This window comes from Trichoplax adhaerens, genomic scaffold (assembly GCF_000150275.1).
Source record: "Trichoplax adhaerens TRIADscaffold_6 genomic scaffold, whole genome shotgun sequence".
In the NCBI taxonomy this organism is placed as follows: Eukaryota; Metazoa; Placozoa; class Uniplacotomia; order Trichoplacea; family Trichoplacidae; genus Trichoplax; species Trichoplax adhaerens.
This window is the reverse complement of record NW_002060948.1, coordinates 489628-514281: the sequence shown is the minus strand read 5'-3', so window position 1 is coordinate 514281 and position 24654 is coordinate 489628. Positions and strand designations below refer to the sequence as shown.

The following is a 24654-nucleotide window of genomic DNA, read 5'->3' as shown; positions in this document are numbered from 1 at the left end:
TAACAAAGCTCATAAGATTGAAGTTGCAATTGATATTAAGTCGATAACGTACACATGATAATAAGATTGAATAACTATAATATAATGAAATAGAAATCACAGAAAATTAAGATGCAAATTTGTATTTACCACACGTGCTAATGAAGCACTAAAGAGTGAACAGTTTTCAAACAAATCCTTTGCATAACTGTATATAATAATACCAGTTAATAATTTTTAGCATAAGTAATACGTAGTGACTTATAGTAAGTCGCATAGAACTGCATTTGTAGTACATAGTAGAATTTGTATTTGTGCTCACCTTATGAAAATAACAGAGAATGAATGTTCATTCATCTGCTTAGTGGTGAACACAATAAAAGATTAAATAAGAATTTTGGACGTTAAAATAAATCAATCCTTAAACGATCTAAAGGTATTAGGGCGTGACATCAAAATTAAGGAAGAATTTTTTAAGAACACTTTAAATAACAATGTACACATAATGTTACATATACAGATAGGTATTAATAATATCTATACTGGGTACGAAAGAACAGATAGATTAATAATTGAAGAGTAAAACATAATGTTCAAATAGCTAAGTTATCGAACCTGCGACAATAATAACAATGACGACAGAATCCGTATGAAGACTATCAGATTGTAATGGTTCATTTGCTGCAATAGTAAAACGTTAATTTACACGAATTCATTAATTAGAAGATCGTCCATTAAATATGTACGAATAGAGAGAATCATGACACTAAAGAACATACCCAGCATACTCTACATAGGTCTAATATTGCCCCTTAGTAAGAGAAATATCGTAAATAATATTTTTCTATACGTCAAAAGACAATAATAGTGAAACGGAAATAAATAAGTCACGTCAGAATAAGGGTTAATAAATCAAGAAATACCAAGATAATCTATTTAGCTTTAAATTCGTTTAATACCTAATAATTAGATAAAATTTTTTCTTTCCGGAATTAGTCGGGAAATTAGTGTTTCTTACGCTAATTTACGTATTACATCTTAAATGCGATACAGTACGATACATTTGACTGTATATTATATGGTTATCTATTTCAATGAGCTAGTGATGAATATCTTTATTTAAAACTTTTCTTCACGGAACTAAAGAAGAACTTGCTAGTGAATTTATATTCTGTAGTTGAGATGATAAGCGTAAAGCTGATACAGCTTGTGTAGCTCTTAATTTATCTTTTAGCTGTGCAGCTTTCTCAAGAACTGCAGCTGGAGGGTCAACTTTCGGCTTTGGCTTTTCTTGACCATTTATAGTATGTGGTGGAAGTATATCGTTAGTGCTATTGGCTAATGCGACGGCAGCTTGCGTGGCGGCAATACCAATTGGATTTGTAATGATTGGAATATTAGTTTGAGTTTGCACTATGGCAGCATTAGCAAGCAGAGGAATAGCTGTTGCTGTTGTGTTTATACAATTAGCAGAGGTCAGGAGTGAGACATTTCCTGTTGATATGATATTAGCTACACTAGAAACTAAAGCAACAGAGGTAGCGTTATCGGTGGATAATAGAGGTGCGGTACTGCTAGGGATTAGTACTGTGTTTGCAGTAGGAGCTGGTAGTGGTAGGCAACTGATGGTGGGCTTTCCTATGGAATAAATGCTTGCGTCTGAGCTGCGAATTTTTTGATTGACGGTTGACGGCTGAAAGTTTATTAAAGCAGTTTGGGTATTATTATTAGCGATTGAATTAGATGGTTGTTTTCTTTTTCCTGCAAAGTTAGTTAACAAGTGAGGTTCTTTCAGAGCCTGGAGTGCGGCAGCATTATTAGCAATCTTATTTAAAGTTAGCGCCTGAGCTTGATGAGTTTTATTTGGGTTCGGTAAGCAAGAAATTATGCCACTGCCAAATCTAAAGTATACAGAAAATCGATATTGAGTAATTTCGCTACTCAATACTCAATACTTTAAATACACTCATATACGTATATGATAAAATTTTTGGCCTACCTCGGTGTGGGAAGAAGTCCAGCGCGAGCTGGAGTTACTAACATAGTCGTAAGTGGAAATAATAAAGGAAGAGGAGGCACGATTCTCTTCTTACCATGAATGATATGATGACTGTCTAATATCTGTGAATAGCAATCATTTATAATTGATTAGTTCATTGAAAACATAATTTGCTACTGGAATTAGAAAGGTATAACAAAACTCTGTAGTTAAAAAATGGACAGTCTAGACGCCCAAACATGATAAATTAAAGAATTTAGTGCTTTACCTCATTCGTTTTTTCATTTTTGTCAGAAGTAACTTTGGTTTCACTCCTATTTACCAAATTATAAGCTACGAGTTAATGTATGATATTCTACAATTGTAATTAATTGTAGTCTACAAACAGAAGTACTGCAATAGCTTATAAAATTAACACATATAGTAGCCGATATACCAAGATTTACTGTAGACACTACACGTATGTAACAGTTTACAATGAAAAAGGTACGAGTACTCCAGTAGTGTAGTCGCTAAATTGGCGATTGAACGTACGGCTCAGATCTCTTTGATGTTGTTCGGTGATCTGTAGCTTTAACTTTATTACCAGCTCGACATAGGATCGTTTTACTGGGTGGAAGCATTGCCTTAGTTCCTACTTGCTTTATTGCCATACTCTTGTTATTTTCATAAAATAATTTTCTTTTTCGTTCATCTTTTGCGTTATTCTTATAAAATTTTCTATTCTTGACACCTTGGTCCTATAATGATAGGCATCAAGCAATAAGGGATTTTACTTTACTTTTAGTAACTACCAGATCAAAAGGTAAAATATATACTTTAACAATGTTATATCATGAATTCAATTACTTATAGCAACATCATTTACATTTGATACACGGTAAATTATAGCAGAAAATAGAAAACGTTATGAGTTAAAAAAGTGTCGGTGCATGTCTCTCTCTTCATCAAGTAGTTCCAGACATATACAAGTAGTATCTAATTAAATTAAAAAAATGCTCAAAGGAGTCTGAGTTTAATACTGGCGTGTATTTATTAATTAGTTCATCAAGCGTATCTTATGGCCCAGTGATGTGTTAACACATGAAATGAAATACTTTGCTGTCATTGTAGAATTTCGATATAAAATTGAAACAACTACATTGTTAGGTATTTGGTTTGGTAAAAGAAAGCAAGACAAAATTATCCCTTTCAGCAGGCGCTACATTAAACTATGAGTCAGTCGATTGCAGTACTATACTGTACGTATTATTACCAGATTTCGTCTATATAGTACAAAGTATCTACAATTCTAATTACAGTAAAATCCCATGGTTCTTTCAATGCATAAACCGCTTCGTTGTCATAGAAATTCATGACAGTATATTTATTATTGGATAAATATCGTCCGTATCCAGAGTACCGTATGTCTACGAGTATACTATGCGATATTTCACGTACTGCTTGGTAAGACTGTAATAACATAATCTACATCTGTATACTGTACTGCATATAATCCCTCCCACCCTCCTTTTAATTAATTCATGCAGAGCGAGGGACTTTATAGCTAGATAATAAATATAAATTCTAATCAGCACCGTGATCCACAGTATCTACGGTACTGTAGTGTATGACATATATACAGTACATAGTAGGATTATTGTAGGTACAGTCCTGACCGAAGGGTGCAGCCAAAATGGCAAATCAAGAATTAGTTTACCGTCCTACGTACCCACTCGTCAATGTTCAATTTATAAAGTTATTCTTAAGATTATTTTATTTCTGCTCTATCTCCTTTACTAAATTAAAATGAAAAAATAAAGCATTTTATATTTACATGCATTTAATGAGTTACTAAAACTCCCTAAAATAAGATTCACAATTACAATGAGTGATTTTTATTTTGAATGACTTTAGAAAGTCTAAAGTCTTTGGATCTATTCACGAAATGAATAATCTAAGTCTTTTACGGTTTTGGAAGATGAAAGCGTTGTAATAGTTTAGTTTTATGCCTATCATAGCGTCTACTGTGAGTTGTAGTGCACTCATTCAGTCGCGTACAAGTTCTCGATTAGGGTTGATCAATTCATTATTATACTGTACACTGTACAGAGCAACACTAATTGGCATATTCATCAAAAGATTCAGTCCATCAACAACTATTATTATCCGTTGAGGCAGCGTATACTTAGCATAGAATACTAAGTAATTATTTAATAGCTATACATACAGTACATATGATATATGTGTGCTGCATATAGAATATCGCGAATACACAGTTCATGCATGTTTACAACCCTTGGAAAGAGATTGACACAGACTGTGTCTTTCCCGATCAAGACACGTAACTCTACACGCAATTAGGAAGAGAAAATTGATGCTGATGTAGTCATTGAAAACTCCATGATTAAAATGAATATTTAACTTGTCCGGTACCATTAATAATTATTATCGTTTAAACTCCATAATTGTTTCAATAAGTCAGGGAATATACTGTACTACTGTAGTAAATTGTATCAATTTCAACTATACCCCTTGAAAAAAAAAATGCAGTCATTTCAAGAGCAATGATAGCGACATGAAGACTTTGGGGTATGATTTTTGACAGCAATTGCCAGTTCTCATATTACACTCGTTTACTCAGTCTACTGTACTTTTGTATAAGACTGTAAATACTGTCGATACAGTGGCCATTTGCATTTCTTCTTGCCGCCCAATACAGTACATTAATACTATAGAGTGTTGCATACATCTGTCGATACAGTAAAGTACCGTGTTAGCTATGGAATGGAAAAGCGTAAATGGAAAACGTCTTGTACCAAGCTTAGCAAGATCTGGGAAAATCCCAAATGGAAAAACGTCTTATACCAAGCTTAGCAAGATTTGGTTGGTGCAGTACAGTATAATAAGAATAATATTCAACGATTGATTTTTACAAGCATACTATAGTATCAATTCATTCAATATGTAGGATGCGAATGGCTAAAATATGTCGTGGTAGTTTGGCGGTTGTAATTCGATGATTATGTTATGATGTGGAGTGATAATCTTACCTTAAAGGTACGGCAACGGTCTTTACCATCGTTCACCGAAACGATTTGACTGTGGCGTCGTGAACATGTTGTATTTGCAAATTTCATTGAAAACGGCTTACGTCTTCTACTCGAATGATCGGAAACACTGTGGTTTGTGATGTTGGATGAAGACGGTCTCGTCCATTTAGAGCGACTTTTACTATTAGCCATCACAAGTTGTCGGCAACCGGCAGCGTTTTTACCCTTGTTTGGTTTTATTAATAGGAATCAATAACAGCAGGATTGGATTGGAAGCTTGGTACGAGCGTTTGCAGTACGGTGCAGTGCACTTTGGCAGTGGACACTACGTACAGTATAGTAGTGCGCTGCCGTTTGCAGCTTACTGGTAAAAAGAACCTTCTCCACGATACCTATACCACATGGACATTGTACAAAATGTGTCAGTACAACTGGTAGCAATGAATAGATCCACTACAACTTGAATTTCCCAACAATCCTGGCTAAAATGGCAATCACTCCGATTCTAGTTAGGCTGATTGAATCGAGAAGGCATAGTACACCTATCGTTGTCCAAGAAAGGATTGCCGAATATGCGTGCTAGTCGGTCTTACCACAAGGCCTAGACAGGAGTAATTGATGCCGTCATGTACCTGACGCCAACCTGGGCCGGGTACTGTACAGCATACTGGATTTGCCACCTTCGGTACAGTACGGCATGCACTATTGGTACTGTACTGCATACTGCATTTGCAACGGACGGTACAGTACGGCATGCACCATTGCCACTGGGGTACTGTACTCAGTGTACTGTACTGAAAACTGGATTTGCAACGGACGGTACAGTACGGCAGGCACTATTGTATTGTGAGCCACCGTACTACTGTATTGGCACTGTGGTACTGTTCAGTGTACAGTACTGTACTGTATACTGGATTTGCAACGGACGGTACGGTACGACATGCACTACAGTACTGTATGTCACTGAGTACTGATAAGAAGACCCTGGACGGACATAACGGATGACTTTCTCTCTCGGAAGGACGGATTTTGCTTGTTGAAGAAGGTCTTCATTATCCAAAAATGCCTACTTAATAATGGGTCTTCCGTGTCTGTTTTCCAAATCACGAGTACTAATTGAAATGATATTGACAATGTTATAGAAGTGTTTCCAAGCAGAACTTAGTAACAGATGCGTAATAAGATTCAATGTAATATTCCTTACTGTTAATTTAGAAAAAACATTCAATTTAAAATCGACCGTCCGCATACTTACAGTACAGTACTGTACTGTACTGTACTGTAAGTGTTCGACACAGACTAATTGTACTGTATTGTACACTGTACAGTACTGTACAGTGTCTTAAACAGATGAGGCCGAAGATGTCTGTCCATCCAGGAGTGATCGGTCCAAATTCTCCGATCATAGTCGGATAGTTTTGCGAAAGGATCATGCTACAGACAACCCGCAAGGAAGCTGCAACTCTGAAGTCGGAGTAAGGATTTGTCACTTGGTAGTGTACTCTAGTTCTTGGCAGAGTCTTATTGTGCTGTATAATTCAGTACAGTCATGGACGACTCAATAAGAAAAGCTTTATTAGTCCATGGCACAGTCAGGGACTACTGAAAGAAGAAAGAGGGACAGAGAAGGGCCATTCAGTATACTAAAAATGAGGGGGCCGACTATTTTGCTGGTCATCTCAGCTGTGCCGTATATCTGAAACGATACACTGTCCACGATTGTCATCCAAATTGGCCGCTTGGTTGGTTTTGTACAGTGTAGTATACGATTTCGGTCGTAGCGTATAGTAGAATGAGGAGAAAAATGATAAGCTCCCTCATTATTTTGCACTGAGCGGCCGCTAGTGACTAGTTTGAATTGTACTCGTCCCTCTCTCCTTCTCTTCTTTTAGTTCAGCAGTCCCTAAGTGTTTTGTATTAAATGACGAGTCCCAACCCTCCCTTGCTATCAGTATAATTTGATAGATCGAGGCGAGCCATATTTTGTATGTACATCAACGTCGCAGGGACAACTAGGAGAGAAGAGCGAAACTGGAAGGGCGACTCTTGTGTTCAGTCAATTTTTGTAGTGACTAGTGACTACATTATCTACTACAGTAGTAAATAGGAAAGGGTTAGCCGCGGCTGTAGCACGGTTGATACACGTGGACATGTCGCATGTTTACAAGCGAAGTAGGTAAACGCAACGGCTTCAAGGTACACCAGTGAAAAGGATTTTCCGACATACTGTACTTTACAGTATGTACAGTACTATGTGTACAGTAATATACTGTACAGTAAACTAAATTTGATTATGTACTGTAATCATTATCATCAAATCAAATAAATAAGCAAATAAATAAATATATTAATATTAATAGGGAAAATATAACGCCACCCAAATTACCATATTAATGATAGAAATACAGTATGCAGTACAGTGCGTACACTTGTAGAGTACAGTCCAACGTACTGTACACTGTAGTACTGGACGGTACAGTGCAGTACTCACGTGTGTAGAAAGTTTGACCCATACCACGTACACTGTACAGTACTGTACCTTGATTACATTACCAATTTCTATAGTGGTGTGTACTGTGCTGTAGTATGTTTTAGCTGTCCCCGCAGTATCGCTATCTGGTGTTAGGTATCAGTTGTCACTGGACATTTGAGGTTGAAGTTGAGGGCATGTTGTGGGTTCACAGATGGGATAGACGAGCGTTTGGTCGGCGACGTCACAAGTCAGTTGAAGTTGAGGACATGTTGTGGGTTCACAGATGGGATGGACGAGCGTTTGGTCGGCGACGTCACAAGTCTGACGTACACACGGTACAGTACAGTACAGTACAGCGATGGTGAAGCTACTGATAAGACAGAGTATTTATAGCTGAGGTCTCTGCAACACGGTCTACTTTAACGCCTGCTGTACTGCGTCGAGGAGCGAGACGTTTCTTTCATTGAAAAACACGGAGAACAAACCACTACAACTTGCATCAAAATGGTAGGTCCTATCAATATTGCTCACTTTTATTCATGCTAACCCCTTGTATAGGCTTGAAAAGTGCAAAGCAATGTATTACTAGATTGAGTGGAGTTGATAACGACAAGAAAAAAATGATACTGTAGTCACCAAGGTCATCTAAAAGACCATAACAGAGGAAACAAGATACGCGTTGGGCTCGACCTTGCTTGTGTCATAGTGGAATGATTTTCTCTTCCAATGCAAGTCAATCAATCCTATGTATTGTACTATAGAGTTGAGGGATGGTGCAACTTCGATCAAGATACTATCATTTCCCCTCTATTGATAGTCATAGCAACTATTGCAGTCATGTCAGAGCGTTTTCAAAGTAGACTTTAATCAGCAGTACAGTATGTCTACACCCATTTCGTGAAGTCGTTACAAGTCATACTGGAATATGGATTGAATATGACCAGCTTCTCAATATTGACTGAAAAGACTCCTGATCGTCATGTGTTATAATCCTACAATTTGGAATTACCCTGTAGATCTGCTCACAGCTCAACATTGATTCACAAGATAGTGCACAGTAGGAATAGGTTATATGTCATACTGTAATATGATATTTATATATTTTTTCTTGCGTTCTAAAAATATAGGCTGAGCCACTTCGAGTTTGCGTTACCGGTGCTGCTGGTCAAATTGCATATTCTCTCCTGTATCAACTTGCCAAAGGAGATGTTTTTGGACAAGATCAGGTAAAAATTGGGACAACGATTGTATATTCTAACCTAATCGCCAGTGATCGCAATGACATGATGCAACAGTTGGATGAGGATGATTAATACTTTGCCATAAATTGTAAACGTTATCAGCTATTTTTGAGCGACAAAATTGAACAGGATTGAGCATAGTTCAATGTCCAAAGTACGTAGAAATACCAGTTATTATGTCAAACTAATTGTAGCCATTAACAATGTCAAAGCTACTACATACTGGAGTAATTTTTCTCAAAATAGCGTCATTCTGATGCTTTACTGTACAATATGACATCTACCTTTCAAGAACTGATTGGAAAGGCAAACACATGCATCATAACAAGTTATCAGAGAAGAAGATTAAAGCTGACTTATCAAGTTTTAAAATATTCTCCTTATTTTCTTGTGCTATGTGGAAATTATGCCATAAATTTGTGCTATGTGAGAAAGTAGGACATAAATTTGTAGAAAAAACACTAAAACAGTCCAAGTTAGTTTACTGCGACTTCTCCTTCAGGAACATGCATAATGAATTATACACACACATGTTAGACTCAATGCTAGCATTGAGGGGTTTACTACGCTTTCGTTGTCATCATATTGCATTATCCTATGCTAAACAAGACGATTCAATATTACGTTAATCATTAGCTTTTTAAATGGAAGCTTTCAATTTGATATTAATTAAGACAGAATTGAATTAGGATTATACCGTACAATGTACATGACTTGAACGATTCATAGTTGCACATTAATTGAATGTAAATGCTGCAGCTGTGTAGTAATGTTCTTGGTAGTATGCATTTTAAATTTTGAACTGTTGCTTCAAACAGAGTTCTTATTGGTAAATTTTCGACCATAAAGTAATAGTTTAACACTTGATCTTTATGTTAACCGATTCTCGTAATAGTAACAGAAAGCTGTATGAGTGATCATCGAAGCATTTAGAATTTAGAATCCGTATTAAAGGGATCACAGACGATAGTACGGAAGCGAGGCAATTTTTGGCTACGTATATTACGTTTGCAATGATTTATTACTATATTTACTATACGTTAATTGTAAAACGATAATGTGTTAAGCCGTATTTAGTCACATTTTCTCCATATACGTACTGTACGTAATTGAAGTTGTAATCTGTTCTATCGTAATGGTATGGTTATTTTGATTTAGCCCGTCATTTTGATACTCCTGGATATTCCTGTTATGATGGGAGCCTTAGGTGGCGTCGCTATGGAATTGCAAGATTGTGCTTTACCACTTTTGAAAGGTAAGAATATATGCGGTTGATGTGGTATAATAATTTTTCTAGCGTGTTGTAGAATGAGTGTATAACATATATACGAAAATGAGTTTGTTTTAAAAAATTTTTTCCTTGCTCGAAGCAATTTAGTTATCTTACCGTTAAGAAAATACAGACTGTACTGTACACTGTACAGTCCTTTAGACATCCAGAATAAGTGGCTAAGCATTATTACCCAGAGCGCCCTAAGTGCTGTACAACTGGTTTATCGGTCAAGAATTTTCCGTTATCGATTTATTGTTTCCGTATTGTATGTATGTACAGTACTGTACTATACTATACCTTTTTTTTGATCGATTTCCAGCATTGATTAGCTTGTGCAATCGTATATACAGTATAAATAAATAAATTACACTGCTGATTGCAAAGAATATTTTATACAAGATAACATAATGTAATTATTGAATATACTGCTATAGGTATTTCATAACACAAAGATTTACTTACTTTAAATCGTTAGGATTAAAAAAACAACATCAAGTGTTGTCAATTCGACGGTAGTATCTCTATGTTTCCGCTTTAAAATATTAATCTGCTAAGAACAGCTGATCACAACATCTAGTATCCTATGACAAGTTGCGTTCATACGCGTATATTTAGCACAAAGTTATACCAGATACTGTAGATAGTAGCATGTGCTGCGGTCTTGTTGCTATGAAAGCTGGTTATTAACCGTAGAACATATGCTAACTTTTAGGGTGCTGTAACCTACGTCTTTTTTCTGTCAATTAATTAATTAATTTATTATTATTGCATTGTGATTTAATAAGTTAAATTGAATAGCGATATCGGGAAAACATGATCAACCTATACTTTACGAATCACGAACATGTTATTAAATACGTATGATTCACAATCATTGCCAGAGGGGAAGTGTGTTGGTTAAATTTTTATAGCCAATTAGTCCGTTACTCTATAAAGATGTAAAGTTTTCCCTACGAGCTTCCGTACATCAGCTATATATTTTGTAACTCTACATTAACATTTTTACTTTCTACAAAGTCCTTAGCGATACTGGTAAAAATTCTATGGATAATTGTACTGGTGAATCTAATTTTTAATTTGCTGTAAAAGTATAACGCGTAGTAACCTTAAATCTAGCCAGGTTCACATCAAATACTAGTAGTCATTATCAGATGATTAAAAGTCTTGTAAATACAATGGCTGGCTTGCCTTTCTAGTATGGAATAATGTTAATAAATCTATTATGTAAATGGCCTTGTTGAATGTGCTAAAATTTTGTAAATGTCGCTTCCACGCTATTATTTAACGTTACTGTTATTCTCAATAACTCCGCAGAAACTATTGCAACTGATGACCCTAAAGTGGCTTTCAAAGACATCGATCTTGCGATTATGGTTGGCGCTATGCCACGTAGGGAAGGTATGCTGAGGAAAGACTTGCTTAAGGCGAATGTTAAGATCTTTGAAGTACAAGGAAAGGCAATCGATGAAGTTGCTAAAAAGGATGTCAGGGTATATAAAATGAATATACGTATATGAGAAAATTATTTTTTAATGATTAGTCATTACTACTGTAAATGTCCAGCACTGAAATTGTATGATTAGGTCGTATAATTATTATATGTACGAACACATAGAAATTGTACTGACTATAACTATTAAATCTTTAGGTAGTTGTTGTCGGCAATCCGGCTAATACCAATTGTCTGGTTATGTCTCAATATGCGAAAACTATTCCAAAAGAGAATTTTTCATGTCTTACTCGATTAGATCAAAATAGAGCACAAGCTCAGGTACTTAATATGTTATTGATTGTTTTGAGATGTTATGCTACTGTACGCCAGTTCTTTAGTTACTGACATTATATATCATCCTGTTGAAATTTCTTCTGGTAGATAGCTGCGCGTTTGAATGTTAAGAACACCGAAGTACGCAACGTCATCATTTGGGGTAATCATTCTTCAACACAATTTCCAGATGCTTCTCATGCCAAAATGACTAATGGCGACAGTGTTACTGAGCGAGTTAGCGACGATAATTGGCTTCACGGGGAATTCATTTCTGTAAATGTTTACATTAACTTTAGTTATCTTGTCTTTCACAAAATTCATGCCTATTACATCTACTTGTTACTATGTTACTAATATACGCAATTTTTTTGACTGAATTGCAGACTGTCCAAAAACGCGGCGCTGCTGTTATTGCTGCACGAAAGTTTTCAAGTGCTGTCTCAGCTGCGAAAGCTATTTGCGATCATGTACGCGATTTATGGAATGGCACAAAAGAGGTAAGATTACTCGGGCCACAATTTCTAGTATGGTATATATGAATATACAATCATGTTGTATGATTCTGAACTGAACGTAAGGAATCGTCAATGTCTAATATTTGTAAGAATAAATTAATCTTTTACTGAATAATACCGTAATCACTTACGCAATATAGGGTGAATGGACCTCTATGGGTGTTATTTCAGATGGTAACTCATATGGCGTTCCAGATAATGTAATGTACTCATTTCCAGTAAGAATTAAGAATCGTAAATGGGAATTCGTTAATGGACTTAGTGTTAGCGATTTCGCACGTTCTAAAATGGAAGCAACTGCTAATGAATTAGTTGAAGAACGTGACACAGCATTTCAATTCTTATCCACTGAGTGATGTTAAATATAACAAAATGGTGTTTGATGATTAACTATAGTAGCTCGTAACCATTTTGTTTCTGGTTAAGATAGATATACGTATATGATCGCTTATTCTTAATCTTTCCAATGCTGTTTACAGTGACTAAACAATTGTTGTCAATTTATTATCGCTGTTATAAAATGGCTGCTTGACTGTAAGATTCATCAATAACCGAGTCAAAGTAATATTTTAAGAGTTTGCTTATCTTACGAGCAATTAATTATCATTACCAATTATTTTTGGGGATGCACTGATTAGTAATAAAACGTTTAAATTTTATATCCCTACTATATAAATGTACCGTAGCATCGATCGATAAATCTCTTTTATGATAATAAAAGTGATGATTGCGTTATAGTTTAGACAACAGTCTTATCGTTACGATTAAAGCCTAGATTCCACCGTACATACGCCTAACTTTCTTCAAAAATTCCATGCAAAGAAACAACAGCAAAAGTAATTAATATGACATACAGTTTCTTGAAATATTTATTCTAAACTATAAAAAAATGACTACGTGAATGCCGTATATAATAACTTGAGTAAATTGAATGTACATTAATTTAATAAATACGTCCGTGTATTTACATTAAATGAAATGAAGTAAATAGTAAAAATAAGAAAGTTTAAAGTGTTACATTTTTACAATTCACTTTACAATATTTTTAATCAATATAGTACACTTCGATTACGGACAGTATTTTATGTACAAAATATACATCTACGTGTTGGTATCATTAAATTTATATACAGTAAATGGGTATTTACATGTGCATTATATATGAGCACAGTATTAAAATTTTAGCTTGATGTTTGATAAATGATATATCAATCCATCAAGTATTAAGCTTCATTCACAAAAACGATTGTTCCTTACTTAGAAAAATTTTTTAGCTTTAAAATAAAAAGCCTGGATAGTTGCAATGCTTTCTAAATAAAACTCAACAGATAAAACACCCTTGGAGTACTACGATGCAATCGTAGTATTTACAGTGATGATTCTAGTCCGAGCGCAACTATTATTCCTATTGGCGACGCTTTTTTCGTGAGTGTTTAAAGTTTCATTGATAGTTGTATTATCTTCGGAGCTAGACCTTAACCAAAATGACCCACGAGATCTAGCACAGTTATCATATATTTCTACGTAATCCTTGTGGTTAGGAACAGCAGCATGGACATTTTGAACAGAATCAGTAATTTCATCATCGGAAGTATCTCCCACATTTACTAGATCTAGTTCGTTATTGGAAGTGATTGCTGCTGTCTTTTCAGACTCACCGCTGTTACAGTTTGACGTCGTCCTCTGTAAACAGAACACCTTCACATTAATGCTGGAAAATTCTGTTCCAATTGATTTTACGTTGGAGCTGTCTGAAGTTTCTGGGCGTTTTCGAGTACACTTTGTCATCTTATCTTGTTTGACTGGTAATCGTAAGTTATTCTTTGAGTTATCCGGTTTGTACTGATAAGTGCCTGATGGAACGACTCCACTGCCAGATAAGTCTTGAAATAATATCATACATAAAAAAAAATCATCACAGTTAAATGCTTTTAAAGTTGATAGTAATTGTTGCATATTGCTTTCACATAACTTTATCGATGCAATAATATAACTGAATATAGATACGATACATCGTATGATTGTTAAGAGTTACCATCATTAAATAAAAAGTAATTCACAGAATTTTCTGCCAGCATAAAGGGATGTTGTACCACTTCAGATACCGAATATCGCTCACCTAAAAGAATATACCAGTATCATAATCATCGTTGTTTATCTAGATATTAAATAAACTTAGTAATATATATAAATACCAAGGTATTACGTACTAGGATTGTACTTTAAGAGTCCAAGAATTAGATTCGCTAGATTGAAGCATCTTATTTTGTCATTTATTTTATCCATGATTAGATATTCTCTATGAGTAACTATGGATAAGACGTAAATGATAGAATTTATAAATCATGTAATTCATGCCAACTTCGGGTAATACTGTAAAATGAAGGGCTACTTACAATACGTATTTTTTGGGTGTTCAATAACCTCATTAGCAAATTCCTGGTAAAATTTACCTCGACGAAAAAAACTTACCGGCCAGGAACCGAGTAAATTACTAATCTACGGGATGTTATTATATTTATTAACACATTTTAATAAAAGCATAGTTCTTCGAATATTGTGGCAGTGACATCTTACATTTTGAATTATTTCTCCTTTATACTTTCCTTTAAATAACGGCTTACACGAGTATAGCTGAAAGTATAAAACAAAAAATTGTAAAGTTTTATTCCCTGTTACCGTAGGTTATTAAACATAAGCCTTTAAGGCAGAAAGAGAAGTTCAAATATACCTCAGCTACAACACACCCTAACGACCACATATCGATTTCAGGTCCGAAAGGAATTCCAAGCATTACCTATCAAGCTTACTGTCATTCTTGGTCTTTAAGATAATAGATTTTATTTGTATTTATATCTCTACCTCAGGTGCACGATAGTTCAAAGTTTGTAATTCAAAGTTATCGTAATATAGACAAATCTGCGGACAAAACAAATAACATTTTAATATTTCAATCTGGACAATGAATAAATATATCCAATTGTACATATATACGTAAAAATTACTGCATAATTGTAGTATCGTTCAAATAAAGGTAAAGCATACGTTAAGTGAGCTGCATTTAAGATAAGTGGAAGCTTACGATAACATTCATTATTGCACTGCTTATATTAATTTATGTCTACATACAGCTAGTAAGTATAGCAAATTTTACCTCTTCATGGACACAATGGAATGAATTGCTAAAATCCACCAATTTAATTGATAAGTCACTTTCTTCAAAGATAAAGCAATATCGTAAGAAAAAAATAAAGGAGTGTATATATAATATCTTATCAGCTGCTTTATTTTATCATGAGTGACTTACCATTAGATACAAGAATATTGGCTGGTTTTATATCAGCATGAATGATATTTGCTCTAGGGGTTAAGTGTAAATTAGTTACGATATATCATAATATGCGGATATACTCGCATTATGTACAATTAGCACCCAAAGGTTAAAGATAATAATTAGCATCAACTATTACACACCTTCGTAGGAAAGCTAAACATTCCAATAACTGTTGGATTTCCAAACATTGCGAAAAAATAAATGAATAACATGAGTACCTGACTAAAACCGTATAGGATTAATATAAAGTACTGTACAGTCAGTAAAACCTTAAGCTATACCTGCTTCACAACGTGGCGTAATAACTTCAACTTCTGTTAATTTTATCAAAACAACAAAACATCATTGATATTAAGAAATGAACATAAAAGAGGACAATTTTAAAAATTTATACAAGTTTGAACTAGTTGCGAGGCCTTCTACCTCTTCATGGTTTTCATTGACTGTCACCCTCTAAATAAAACGAAATATTAATGCATACTTTATTTGGTAGTTAGCCTAGGTAAGACTAGGATAGACTTTGCGCTGGATAAGTTACAATAAGTATTATTAAATAAATCGTAATAAACCTGGAAATAAGCAGTAATTGGTCTGGGATCCAAACATTGATAGACAATACAGAGATGGTCTTCATACATGATGGTATTCTAGTAAAATTAAAAGAATTAAATATCGGCAAAAGAGGGTAAATTTTAGGGCTAATTATCATATTGATCGCTTAAGAATCATTCCCCGCTATGATTATATTCCATGGTTAATATTTATTACAAGATTAAGAAGCATTGACAAGAATTGTGCCAGTTTATAGTATTGCATACATACAAAGATCTTAATAACTTTTGATACATCCATACAATCCATTTGGTTGAGTTTTCGCACACATTCAGCTTCCTGTTATTAGATAAAAGGTGATGTAAACAACTTTGGTATAAAACGGAAAATGTGAATAGCTTTCGAGTTGCTAAGTCTTGTAATAATGGTCAAGTGTTTATCTTGATCACAGGTCGATTATAACACTTGAGATATCGTACCTGTAAACCAATAACTTTATAATTGCGATGAAATATTTTTATGGCGATGATCTTGTTGTGCATGTATAAATCCTTGCAAGATTTAGTAAGGAGTTTTTAATAGTGATTACAGTGGTAGTCAACCGTAAGTGGTCAGTAAGCAAGATTCATTGAAATTGATGTGAAAGTATAAATGGGGCTAAATACTGGATATATTGCATGATTAAAAATTGATTATCGTATCATGAAACCATTACCACTATTAGAGATAAGTAAGTGTAATCGTAACATTGACATAATTAAGGTACTTTTATTCATAATATATTTGTACCTTGGCTGCAATTACTACTGAAAATGTTCCATGACCAATTATTTCTTTATAGCGATAACGATTTCCTAGGACAGTGTCTATTTAGAACAAAAATAAGTTACTATAAGTACGATATGCCCAGATTCATGCTTGTTATTATACTCTACTATCAGTATAGTACATCATAGCTTTTGTTTATTTACACATATAGTGTAGTAATACCATATACTATGTATAAGCATTTACGATAGTAGGTAATAAAAATAGGCTTAATTAATTACCTGAATTGGTTGGTAAAAATTTATTTGTAGCAACATCATGTTCCGTTTTTGTCCTAGCTATAATAGAGCCAAGGGGAAAAAAATATAATATGATCAACTAGAGTAAATATTTGATATATAATTTAAAAAATAAGAAAAAAGGAAAAAGACATTGCAAGGGCGACGACATTGATTCATAGAATGACTATTACTACAGCAGTATAAAAGTGATCAATGACATTATAATTAGTCTCCATTCAACTTCTATCATGTGTAAGAGGATAAGAGAATGCCACCGTATTGTTGACTAGCAAAAGTAGTTATTACGGTTGATAAATAATTCAATTTATTATTATTGATGCAGTACCTGAATTGAAATTTACTTTATGTTTATTCGCTTGGATCTGAATGGAGTTCGGATTAAGCTGTTCCATAATCATCTTGTATCCAATAGTAAATTGTTGTACCAAATTCCGGTTGGAGGGGGATGGAACATAAGTCCAATTTTGGTATGTAAGTCTGTAAAATGAATATTGCCTATCATGATCACGAAGCGTAAAACACTATGCATTGATTATGTTTATAAAGTACGTGAGACGGTCCATATTAATAAATTAATGAATTACACGAAACTATCACTGATCCAGATCCAGAAAATAATATCATTCTTGGTGATATTATTACTATAGTAAGTGTCTGAGGATCATATAGGAAACATAATCAATCGATGGTCATTCTGTTTCTTGCTCCTACGTTCAATGCTTATAGTATGCCTATTGAAGCCAATGATAATACAGTACATTGTGTACAAACTAATCTAGCAATTCCATTTCATTGAATCATTTTCAACAATCTCACTAGCTCTCACTGAATACACTAAAGCAGCCCGTTGAAAGAAAAGGTAATTTTAGACCAATTTCAATTTTACGACATAGTGTTTTATCTATGAAGCAGTCCAAGATTGCTCATGTAAAAATTTTGCTATCATAATTGTCAATAGAGTGGTTGTTTGGTATCAATCAATCTCACGATAGTACAGTGTAGTGAGGATGAGAATATACTGTATAAATGCTAAGCCTTGTATTTTATGCAAGGGATCTCCGAAAGTAGATTGTAGGGCTAACATTGTAGATTATCTATTATTTGATGACACTTCCGATTAATCTCTACTTTTGGGCAATAAGCGCTCGTCCACTGTCTTCATCGTTCATTTTTAGTCGGTACATTTTTTTTAGACTGTAAATAAACACTACAACTTAGAGTACGGTAACAACGATGCCATGGCAAGCTTTGGATAAATCAAGGCAGAAGTCGAAAATTCTACTCCTATTAATAGTAACATTAATTAATACAGTAGAGATGACTGAACTTACCGACTATAAGCGGAAAAAGCTGAATTGGGATCCATATTACCAATTCAAGTAGCGTTTATAAGCATTATCCCACCACTTCCATTCCGAGCCTACTGACTCGTAGTCTATTATTTACTATGGAAGATTTGCAGTCTACAGCCCAGTATTGAGTGGCAGGGTTTTACCGCTTCTTTTTAGCACCCAGGCAGGCAAGGCAGGGAGTGGCTGGTACTAGTGCTATGATGACCATACTGTACTACAGTATTTGCTACCCTACATAGTACACTACTGTAGAAATTAGTACAGGTGTCGTTTTTTAGCAGTCCATACTAGAGATTATAGTGTTCGAATTCAATGTATGAGTAGTCTATATTCGAGCCATCCAATGACTGTAGACTGTAGACTGTAGACTGTACAGGAAAGGGCGTCTGTCTTTCTGTGCGCGATCTACAGTACAATGTACTGTATAGTAGTCCCTAATTAATACAGTACTGTACAGTACAGTACAGTACAGTACAGTACACTACAGTGTGCAGCCATCCAATGACTGTACACTGGAGACTGCACAGGACCGGGTGTCTGTCTTTCTGTGCGCGATCTAGTCCCTAATACAGTGTGCAGTTCAGTAAACCGTGATATAGGACACAAAGGAAAAGCTTTCCCAACTTATTTCATTTCAAAGCAGCCACGCGTGCCGCCGTTCAACTTCTTCGAGCTGCAACTTGCTGATTTTTCAATCGCTAATTCCAAGGAATTCAATTGGAGTTGAGATTTTCGCTTTCCATTAAAAGGTTGTTGTTATAGTATGCAATTGACATCATGATATTGTGATTATTATGACAAGAATCATTTCTTTCCTATGGAGTAAAATTACTGTAATTCGCTTTGAAAAAGATTTCACACTTTACTTTACACCAAGTCAAAGGAGGTTTGGATTTTCAACCCAGACTACGCTCTATTTTTTTACTACAAAATATCCAATAAAATCCGTTTACAAGTTATAGATGAGATGGATGCACGGTAATTAGTATTTTTACTATATTTCTATGCTTATGAACCTAGTATTAGGCAGTTAAAAGACTGTTGAATGGTTATTTTTTGCCACCTTTATTGAGCTAAAGGCTTTGAAAATATTTCACGGCAATGATGCAAAATTTCACTGCATGCAGCAGTACGACAAGCAAGCGCGTACAGTACTTGAACTATAAGAGAATCCAGGAAATCAACGTTCGCTTGCATACTGTGTTGTAGAAACACAAAATTCTCGTACGTAGTTCTTAAGCTATCGATACCTTGTTCTCAAATTCGATCACAATTCAACTGCTGAATAACCTGGGATTATGGTACCCCTCAAAACACACTAACGTACAGTACATGTACACTGTACAGTATCATTGGCATTAGGGACTACTGGAACATAGAGAATTGTATTTCAGACACTTTGATAGTGGAGTAACTAGTGTAGTGTACTCGTACAGTACTGGAGCAACTCCTACATTGAACTTTTCACCTACTGCATTGCAACCAATTGACATGATTTGGATTTTAATGCGGGTAAAGTTTGCCCAAGTAAAACCTTTACTCATTTTTCCACTACTGTACTGATAGCCAAAATAATCTAGTCACGATTATAGCAATACTATACGCGGAGTAGTATATTTTTCGGCATTATAAATGATTCATAATTCTTATTCAAATAAACAACTTCCAAGATGAGTCGTGCGATTTTTTTACGCAATAATTATTTATTTTTGGGACCTCAAATAACTTCCATTGCTCAACAATTCTAAGGTGTCGAAGTACGATAACATATCGACAATTTCTGCAATATCAACATTGAATCACTTTAATTGTCGCTATAAATGTCTCGTCCTTTTCTAGGATAGTCGTGCTTTTGTAGACTACAAAACATTGTGACTATGATTAAGTAATATATTCTATATAATTAAAAAATTTGTCCAAATTACTCGTGCTAATGAACCAGTCAAATGGTTTCTGTACAGCCTGTACTAGACAAAAGCCAGAATAAAATTCTAGCTTTACTCTTCTTACTGGGATGTACGGTACGTAGATACAGTACAGTCGATAGATTACTTTTCTTCCCCTTGTCTACAGATTGATATTGTACCGAAAGTGTATTTGTAAAGTTGTGGAGTGGTAAATTTTTTTGAAAGTAATCATTTGTTTACTACGGTATTAGCTTAACAATCTGCACCTACCAACTATTTTTAGGACTACGTTAGAATCAGTTTTTACTTAATTTTTGGCAAAGGAAAGAACTGTTCAACTACGGATAAACAGTCACTTTATTGTATTGTCTTGATGAAGTATTGTCTATAAATGTGATATCGTCAGGCTGACTTTTGTCTGAGAGTTATAGGTTATAGTTGGGTATCATTTCTATTCTAATAAGCTTAAATCTTGTACATGTATATGACTATAAATTGATGTGCTAACTATACAGTGAGTACTGTGAAACATGCGTCATGAGGTTAATATATTATATATATATATATAATATATATTTGATTATACGCTTATCTATCTAATTACAAAATTTTTAGAGAACAGATTGGAAGAATGACTAGAGTATACCTTGGCCGCTTGAATAGTTCAGTTCGTGAACGTGATGTAGAAAAGTTCTTTCGAGATTATGGAAAATTAAAGGAAGTAACTTTGAAAGGCACTTTTGGCTTTGTTGTAAGTCAATTATATAAATTGTTGAACGATATAGATGAATATACGTATATCATATCAAGAATAAATATTGATTATGGCTAAATTGGGGGATTAAAACTGGCTTTAAGCTGCTGTATTTCTGTATCCTTCCTGGTTGGATCGCTAGATTTGTATTGATTTTTTGTTGATATTGACAAAATCAGGAATTTGATGACTCTAGAGATGCAGAGGATGCAGTTTATGATCTCAATAACAAAGAATTGTGCGGTGACCGGTAAGGATTCGTTCGTACTCAACAGTAACTCTTGTACATAAGTTTGAAAGCATTTACCTATTTACGCTTATTGAATGATTGAGATTCATAAGTACTAAATTTATGACATGTATGGCAATTTATTTCTGCTTATGCGATACAGAATTATTGTGGAATTTGCGAGGAATAGACGTGAAGCAAGAGGCCGCGGCGACGATAGATATGGTCGATCAAGAGGCGGCAGATCATCGTACGTCAAAGTAACATCGTTTTTTTTCCGTTATCTTGATAACAATTTTCACGCTTTGTGATTTTGACCTAATTGTATGATAGTGGTGGTGGTGGAGGAGGAGGACCAGCAGCAGGGTATGGCTCTGCTCCTGTTCGGACAGATTACCGCCTTTACATCAACAATTTGTCGAGCAGAGTTAGTTGGCAGGTTAGTAACTATATCTATTGCCTCATTCTTATAGCATTGCAAATCATTCAGTAGTTTAGTTTGATAAAGCATGGATTACAAAGGTGTGTATCTTAACCACCGGTAAACGAATAAGTTTAATCTTTGTGCAGAGTAGATCTTCATTATACCCGACAACTAGGGTACACTTTAGTAATGTAGCATTATAAGTAAATAATCCATTAGGATATTATCGTAGTTAAAATAATTAATTATAGTAAGTTTTTTGTACGATATTGTACTTTACGTTACTAATATACTAGTGCTTCGTATTCGCATATTCTCTGTAAACGGTATTGATAGATAGATCTTGAAATCTATTTCTTATAACTTTCGTAATACTGCGATTCTTTCGGCTAAACAGTCAATTTCTCCTACTATGAGCGTTGCCTTTTCGAATTTACCTATGCAATTACAAATTCGATTTGCAATTCCTAAAATTGCTACGTTCCTACCTTAATCAAAGTGCCTAATTAGACGTAAGCAATCGCCACCGTCAATAGATATTTCTCTCCATCATTCGCCTTGTCATTGTCTTGCAATGGGTTGCCAGTCCTCCAACCACCTCGGGCTCATGTGTAATGTAGTTCTAAGGTAGAAGAGGAAATCCGAAGTCAACGCTAAAAAAAGCCAACGAACAATGTGCGACTTAGTTGCGAGCGAGCGAATACATTCATCCTAACCAGAACCGTGACGAGAGATATCGTTCGAGATTACAGTAGCGTAGATCGGAGGGATTGAAACGTGACCAGTCTTAGGAATATCGTACCAAGGCGTTGGAATTAAGTTTATGTTAATTTTTTGAAATAATTGCAAAGTATTTCCGGAAGCAGACAAAGTCGGTAGGATAAAATTTCAACTGTCGATACAACAAAGTGCACCTAATGTGTACATTCCTTTATACTAGGAGCATTCGGAATAGAAATCTACCCGTATTCCGTTAGTGTCTGTCTTGAAATTGCCACGAGTGCTATTGTTGCACCAATTTCTTACCTTTGCATTCGCAAATGTCAAGTTCCTTGCTAATACCGTTACTATAGAGCGCAATCTATGCAATTCCTTTATACAATGATACCTTCACATGAATCACATCCTATCAAGTCATTTGGACTTCTAGCGCCGGTTGCTTGACTTACTTTTGCTAATTTCGTACTTACCACTGGATTAGATGTATATTACTTGCAGCTATGATGAGGATACTAAAATTTTATGTGAGGCCGAGTCAACTGCTGCATATTCTGTGCCTTAAACTTGTAAATGCCGATGTAGCGTTGACCGTCCAGCGTTAACTAGAGGGCGTATTCTATTATCAGGATCTAAAAGATTATATCAGAAACAAGACAGACATCAGCGTTAGTTACGCTGATGCACACAAGCAATCCGTAGGCCAGGCGTAAGTTGATTATCTTTCCATATTGGCATACTTATCGATCTTTTAAATTGTTTCCAATCAATTTTTAATTTGTGATATTACTATAATCGTGGCGATAGTCTTGCTGTTATCAATGTTAACATTTTCAGTGTTATATTAGTTGATTCTCTTTGTATTTATAGTATCGTAGAATTTGATAGCAAAGATGATTTAAGGTATGCTATCAAAAAACTCGACAACACAGAAATCAATGGCAAAAAAATTACGGTGTCCAGAGTAAGAATGCTTGTGTGATGTTGTTTGCTTTTATTAGTATTGAAAACAGTACCTTATGATATTATAATTTCATGGCAATTAAAATGTACATAAAGAGGTAGCAGCTAATAGTCTAATTATCTTACTAAAGGATGGCGGAGACTCAAGATCTCCTATTGCAAGGTTAGGATTGTTGACTTTTAAATCATCTTATCGCAGCAATGTACATGTGTATAAAGAAAACATTAGTAAGAATTGTAATGATTGTCTTGATAACTAAATGCGTATTTTATGTAAAACTAGTAGGTCGCCTAGAGGTCGACGAGGTTCGTATTCTCGTTCTCCTAAACGTCGCCATTCACGTTCACGTTCACGTTCACGCACACGCAGCAGGTCTTCGTCTCGTTCTCGTCCACGCTCATCAGGCGAGGAGAGAAGGTATTTTCTTCTTATTCATAAAGTAGATTGTTCTTTTATCGCAGGTTTGTAAAAATATCTTTATTTATCTTAAAGTCGCAGAGAAACGTCTCGCGGGAGTGACAGAGATGGTGGTGATAATAGCGGGCAGCAAGAAGATTAATTCTTGATTGTATCAAGCTTTAAATATTGAAAAGCTCTGTAGTTTTACGATACAGTCTTATTAGTTATCAGTGCAGTCGGAAGATTGATTTCTAACGAATGCTATTTATCTTTTTCCATTAACTCTAGCATGCTTTATATTGGTATGTGATCCTTTCTAAATTGTATTCCAATCATTAAATACTAACACTGTAGACTAATATTTGGCCGACGCAGAGTTCGCATACCGGTTAAACATTGATTAATTTAGAATCTTTTTGTATGAAGTCAAGACTCTTTATGTATCATTCGTTAACAATAAATACAGTAAACGAAATGTAATGTTAAGGATATCATATCGGGTTATTAGAGTTCATCAAGGTAGAATACCAAAAATATTTGTTTTATTCAGTTGCTGTGTTTACTGTAGTATCTCTTTGTGGCATGCTATGCTATCAGTAACTCTACCTGACCATTATATTGGCAATTTATTAGAGTTACGTCATTCAACAAGAGATTGTCATGCATAATACG

The 24654-nt window shown here is 34.8% G+C and overlaps 4 protein-coding genes across 4 annotated transcripts; 2 read left to right on the top strand and 2 right to left on the bottom strand.

Annotated features, from left to right (window-relative positions):
- Positions 1-1111: 1111 nt before the first annotated feature.
- TRIADDRAFT_63988 (uncharacterized protein) lies at positions 1112-5202 on the bottom strand (the record flags this gene model as incomplete). The annotated part of the gene is made up of 5 exons (XM_002113152.1): positions 1112-1880; positions 1979-2100; positions 2247-2292; positions 2513-2718; positions 5011-5202. The coding sequence occupies 5 exons, from the start codon at positions 5200-5202 to the stop codon at positions 1112-1114; spliced, it is 1335 nt and encodes a 444-aa protein (XP_002113188.1).
- Positions 5203-7160: 1958 nt separating this feature from the next.
- Positions 7161-12901, top strand: TRIADDRAFT_63987 (expressed hypothetical protein; the record flags this gene model as incomplete). Its single annotated transcript, XM_002113521.1, has 9 exons — positions 7161-7182; positions 7637-7818; positions 8611-8709; positions 9883-9979; positions 11312-11487; positions 11646-11768; positions 11871-11999; positions 12149-12262; positions 12421-12901. 9 exons carry the CDS (start codon positions 7161-7163, stop codon positions 12634-12636), a joined length of 1158 nt encoding a protein of 385 aa, XP_002113557.1. The 3' UTR covers positions 12637-12901.
- A 726-nt stretch (positions 12902-13627) lies between these two features.
- TRIADDRAFT_57092 (uncharacterized protein) lies at positions 13628-17634 on the bottom strand (the record flags this gene model as incomplete). The annotated part of the gene is made up of 16 exons (XM_002113151.1): positions 13628-14163; positions 14316-14399; positions 14677-14779; positions 14858-14914; positions 15143-15199; positions 15435-15496; positions 15588-15640; positions 15755-15783; positions 15896-15928; positions 16038-16067; positions 16184-16261; positions 16437-16505; positions 16646-16717; positions 16956-17032; positions 17216-17272; positions 17562-17634. 16 exons carry the CDS (start codon positions 17632-17634, stop codon positions 13628-13630), a joined length of 1470 nt encoding a protein of 489 aa, XP_002113187.1.
- A 3492-nt stretch (positions 17635-21126) lies between these two features.
- TRIADDRAFT_63986 (expressed hypothetical protein) lies at positions 21127-24309 on the top strand (the record flags this gene model as incomplete). The annotated part of the gene is made up of 9 exons (XM_002113520.1): positions 21127-21246; positions 21429-21499; positions 21642-21728; positions 21812-21917; positions 23249-23328; positions 23490-23583; positions 23714-23745; positions 23866-24000; positions 24076-24309. The coding sequence occupies 9 exons, from the start codon at positions 21127-21129 to the stop codon at positions 24140-24142; spliced, it is 792 nt and encodes a 263-aa protein (XP_002113556.1). The 3' UTR covers positions 24143-24309.
- Between the last annotated feature and the right edge of the window lie 345 nt (positions 24310-24654).